The sequence below is a fragment of the Adiantum capillus-veneris genome, chromosome 13 (genome assembly GCF_014529385.1).
Source record: "Adiantum capillus-veneris isolate H3 chromosome 13, ASM1452938v2, whole genome shotgun sequence".
NCBI lineage: Eukaryota > Viridiplantae > Streptophyta > Polypodiopsida > Polypodiales > Pteridaceae > Adiantum > Adiantum capillus-veneris.
The window spans coordinates 88,133,367-88,138,637 of record NC_140943.1 but is presented as its reverse complement, the minus strand read 5'-3'; the positions used below and the strand labels follow the sequence as shown (position 1 = coordinate 88,138,637).

Here is a 5,271-nt window from a genome sequence, read left to right as displayed (position 1 = left end):
CATTAGATTTACACACTCTTCATTTAAATGAGTGCCCACTCTCTTATTTCAACCAATCGGTATTTTTGGGTTATCAAAAAATGCTTGAAAATACAACTCAACCTTTTTTCTATTTTAGTTAGCAAAAAAGAGAAGACGTCTCTATAGCCTTTGCCCTTTGGGCAGGCCAAAAAGTGCATTTGAAGAATCCCAAAGCCATGATTTGCTTGTTACCACCTTGAGGTTAACTGAGTTGATCTTTTCTCCCACCCAAATAACAAATCACCACTTACCTCATGTGTGAGAATGGAGGTAAATATCAAAGAAATTATAGATTACCTCCCCTCCATGTGGGGGGCACCTTATGTAGATGTATGAGAAAGTTAACTAGGAGTTGTGACATTAGTCGATTTTGTAAACCTTCAATCAAAAGCTAACTTTGTTAACCAAACCCACTTTTTTCGGTAACCTAAGAAATGTGTTTGCAAGAACATGGGAGGAATGGTATGGTCACGGACCAGGGCGTCTGACGTAGGTTCTGGGTTGCGAGAATTTTGAAGCCGCTCTCTGTTCTCTTGGGCGAGTGGGTAGAGCAAGCACACAAAGCGTAGCTACCCCATAAATCCTGAATCGGAGCCTTGAGATGTGGACACACCAAATCATTGCGCAATAGCAGGTCCCTGGCGATAGTGCTCATCTCTACTTAGGTTCTGCTTCTCGTATCTTTGGCGTGCAGAGTACTGCATGGTATCTTCGGTGCACATCGTTATTCAACGACGGTGTGACCCATCTTCGGTGCCCATCACCCTTACTACCCGTTTGGTTAGTTTGAGCACCTAGGTGTCGTTCCCACCGGAGGTGAATAGTGCAAGCCCGCTACAAGGAATACCTACAGTGTGTTATGGAGATCCCAGCTGGCCAATTTGTCCCTGGTATTTGGGTTCATGGGCAGAATACCATCACAAGTAGAGCTCATCAAGTGGATCTCTGGTCCGACGTTCCTAAACTATCGCGGAAAGATTGACTACATCCAGTATCTAACCAAAGTCTTCACTGTAAGATTCAACGACTCCACTATGCTTGACAGGATCCTTGCCAAAAGCCCATTATACCTCCACCACTCCCCAGTTTGCGTGGAACCCGGCTTTTGAATCCCGCGAGGCCTTCAAGGATTCGAGCTCCGTGTGGGTTAATTTCGTCAACTTACCAATGTGGTTATGGGATAACCTCGGAGACCTTGCAAACACCCTAGGTATTCCTCTATTCATTCTAGCACACAGGAAGGTGGGGACAGCGGCAAATAAAGTATGTATTTGCTGGGATATACTTAAACCTCCTCCAGAGAGCATGGTAATCAATGTAGGTGTAGGTCTGAAAGTGATCCCTCTTAGATTTGGTACCTTTTTTGGAGCATGATTTAAGTGCAATGGGTTCGGCCACTTTGCTAGAGATTGCCATCTGAATGGCACTAGGGAAGAGGCTAGAGCTGAGCAGGCACAAGGATGAACAACATCCAACATGGAAGTTGAAGCTGCTAAGCATGGAGAAGGTGGGAGCAACAAAGATAATGAAGTGCTCAAGTCTGACAAGATGAGCACGCTTAAGGACACTCCTCGAGTAAATTCAACTTTCGGGAAGAGCCCTAATAGTAGCAACAATCAAGCCACAACAAGCTTGCATTTTGCTGCTTTCCCAGTGGTCAAACCTCCCATGACACCTCGTCAAACAATTGCCTTATCCTCGGTCCCCAAGCCGTTGAACGAGGGTTGGCAGAAAATCTCTATGATAAAATGCAAGAGAGTAAAAACATTGGCTCGGAGCAACTTTCACTGCAAGGAGAATCCTCCAAGTTTGCAAGAAGCCCCCATCAATCTAGCTAATACCTTTGAGGTGCTTATGGACAAGGATCCAAAGGGTTTTCTAACCTTAGAGTTATCCTCCTCTCGGCTGACTATGGCAGAGGAGAAGAGCGAAAGAGAGGTGGTTAGGTTTGGTTCTCCAGACGTGGAGGAGTTTGTCCCACTCTCCCCATAATGGAAGACTTGCATATTCAGTCTTGGAATCTGAAGGGCATAAAATCTGCCAAGAAAAGTGCTCTCTTTTGGGAGGAGGTCAAAAAAGCAAATATGAATTGTTGGCTAGAGCACCATATGGATGCTCTTTGTTGTAGGAAACTGACAATAGGAAATAAGTTGGTGTATTACGAAGATGGCACCCTTGGGCATAGTGGGGTGCTCTCCATTTTGGATAGGGAGCTAGAGCCCCATGTTGTGTTCAACCACACCTTAGGCAGAGTCCTTGGGGTAAGGATCGAGTGGGCATGCCAATCTTTCACCGTTATTAACATCTATGCTCCTTGTGATTCCAAGGGGAGAACCAAACTCTGGGTGGATCTCCAAGAGCAGTCTCTCAAAGGAGATTGGTGCATTGGCCTATTTCAACATGGTGGAAGCATGAATGGATAAGACAAGGTCGGCTAGTCTATTGGCTGGCTCTGAAAAATCCAAATGGAAAGAATTTTGCGAGAAATGGGCATTACTGGATTTGTGGAATGCAAGTCCATGGAGTAGCTCTCGTGGTTTGACGTACACAAGCCTCCAATATTCCAATACAGTGTCCCGTCTAGATAGGTGTTACATCTCCCATCACGCGGACTGGCTACCCCCCTGTGTGGTGCTGTGTGTTGATACCTCTAAGAGTATGTCGGATCACTTTTCTCTGGAGCTCTACATAGCCAGAGCTAGCAATGACACTTGCTCGCCAAAAGGGAAGAAGAAGAACTTAGTCTCAGGGGATCATCTCTTTAAGGACTCTCTTTTTAGATCCCTGGCCAAGGCGGCTCTTGGCAAGCTAAGGCGGGATGTAGAAGCTGTTGAACCTCAAGCCTGGCCCGAACTGGTGTGTAGCATCCAATAAGCAATAAAACGTGAAAGGCCCAAAGTGAGAAAGGCTCGAGAGGTTTCCAATGGAGTTGAAGGAAGAAGTGGAGAATCTCCCCAAAAGAAAGCAAGAAGGGAGAGCTCTTGAGTAAGGGCACACTAGATGGCTTGAGGCCAAAGTGCATCTCACTGATTTGCAAGCTGAGGAGATTAATAAGACCCGATTGCTGGCCAGAGAGCTTGCCCTCAAACCCAAAACTGCCAACCAGTCTCATTTCTTTAGAGCTCTCAAAGTCAAAAGGAGAAGAGACTCTATCACAACAATCATCGATGAGGGGGGGAATGAAGTAAGAGACCAGAACACTATGGACAAACTCATGCTTGACCATCTCAGTAAAATTATATGTTAGTCAGAGGTCGCTACCCAGGGGATCGAAGAGGCCAGAGCCCAGCTACTTGGTATAATCATGTGTGATGTACTGCTTTCTAAAGAAAAAGCATTAGAAAGACCAATCTCTATCTATGAACATTGGATTACCTTGCAAGCAATGGGGAAGGAAAAATCCCATGGGTGGGATGGACTCACTGTTGAATTCTTTAAAGAATTTTGGGAGGATCTCAAAACCCCAATGACACAGCTAGCTAACAGAGCTCTTTTGGAAGGGAAATTGGATGCCAGCCTTAAAAGAGGACTAATCAAACCTATACTCAAGTTGGTTTATTGCTCGCTACTTAAGCACTGACGACCTATCTCCATGATGAAATTTGCATACAAGATCATTGATAAGGCAATTGCATCAAGATTGGCTTCAACCTTGAACATAATCATCTCTCCCCACCAACACGGATTCATGAAAGGACGATTGGTCTATGACAACATTCTCGCTGCCATGGTTGGCATAGAGTACGCTTCTGTTACCAAGCAAGAATGTATCCTCCTTCAACTCGACCTGGATAAGGTCTATGACAAAATCTCATGGTCTTACATTGAGGCTGTTATGAAGCCTTTGGGATTTGGACCCAAAATGTATGCGAATGTTCGCACGCTCGAAGAAGGAAGCTATTTTGAACTTCTCTTCAACAACAACAAGATAGTGGGAGGGTTTGAAGTTAACCGTTCCATCAAGCAAGGCTGCCCCCTTGCCTCGCTGCTCTTTGCTATTGTCTCTCACCCTTTGGTGACCGCACTCGAGGACAGTGCGGTCACTCGAGGACAGTGCAAGGAAAGGGGAAATTCAAGGTTTGTCACTCCCTGTAGGAAATAATTTGCTTGCTAAGTTGTTTGCAGACGACTCTTGGCTCTTTCTTAGAGCCAACTCAAAATTGATAAGAAGAGCCCTCGAGATTGTTCAATTGTTTACTTCTGCTTTTGGCTCAATGTGCAACATTGAGAAATCAAAATTGATTTCTCTCTCAGAAAGCAACTCGTTCGACCCCACGTAATGGTCAGGGGAGGTTATAAGCAAGGGCACTGTGTTCAAGCATCTGAGCGCTCTTCTTGGGGTGAGCATCATAGATAAACAAAGATTTGACTGGGTCTTGACCAAAGTAAATAGAAAAATGAGAAGGTGGAAGCTTGTGCTCCTCCTCTTCCATAGGAGAGTCACGGGGTGATCAATTCTTTCATGATCCCATACATCTCATTTGTATCACTGTTGCTAAAACTGAGAAAATCCAATTGCAAAGAAATTTGAAGCCTATCAAATGGTTCATGTGGAAAAACAACACAAAATCCTCAACCCCTTGCCAATGGGGGAAATGGGAATGGGTAGCGAGACCAAAGAGTCAAGGAGAAATTGGCATTATTGACCCCATGGTTCATGCAGAAGCTGTGTGTGCCAAACTGGTGACCTCATTGACGGACCAAAAGGAGGAATGGGATTTTATGGCATGGGATATGATTAAGGAAGAAAATATTGCCTCAAAAGGGGGCACTTGGAAGAATGTCACAGTGCAGGACAAGATCTTGGCACCCGTTTGGACACTCCTAAAGCTTGGAGGCTGCACAGGGGAGCTAGTACGAAAGTGCAACAACGCAACTTCAACTCTGGAATGGGGAGAGAGTTTCAGATACTTCAAGGATTCCTCTCTCAACTGGTCCCCCTGGCTCTCAGAACTTGGGAAGGGTTCCTTGGACCCCTTCTGGAGGGAAGTTGCAAGCTTGACAAACAACAAAGGAATTACTAAACTCTCTCATCTTTGGGATGACAAAAGTTTCTATTGGAAGGATGTGGAGCTTGTAGTGATGCAACATAACTTGGGTATGTACGAATGGCTTTTGATTACTAGAATCTTGGAAGTACTTGTAGCCTCACCTCCACTTGTTAATGGATCCGAAATTGACTGGAGGGCTTGGCATTGGCCGAAGGATAGAGTGTTCACGCTTCCCAAGACTCAAAAGATCTATATTGTG

The 5,271-nt window shown here is 45.1% G+C and overlaps 1 protein-coding gene across 1 annotated transcript; it reads left to right on the top strand.

The window, feature by feature from the left end:
• The first annotated feature begins 3,709 nt into the window (after positions 1 to 3,709).
• Positions 3,710 to 4,123, top strand: LOC147444408 (secreted RxLR effector protein 78-like). Its single transcript, XM_086528105.1, has one exon. The coding sequence runs from the start codon at positions 3,710 to 3,712 to the stop codon at positions 4,121 to 4,123; it is 414 nt and encodes a 137-aa protein (XP_086384231.1).
• The last annotated feature ends 1,148 nt before the right edge of the window (positions 4,124 to 5,271 follow it).

Excerpts from the sequence above, each read along its gene's own strand:
- LOC147444408 (XM_086528105.1), top strand. The coding sequence starts at position 3,710 with ATGAAAGGACGATTGGTCTATGACAACATTCTCGCTGCCATGGTTGGC.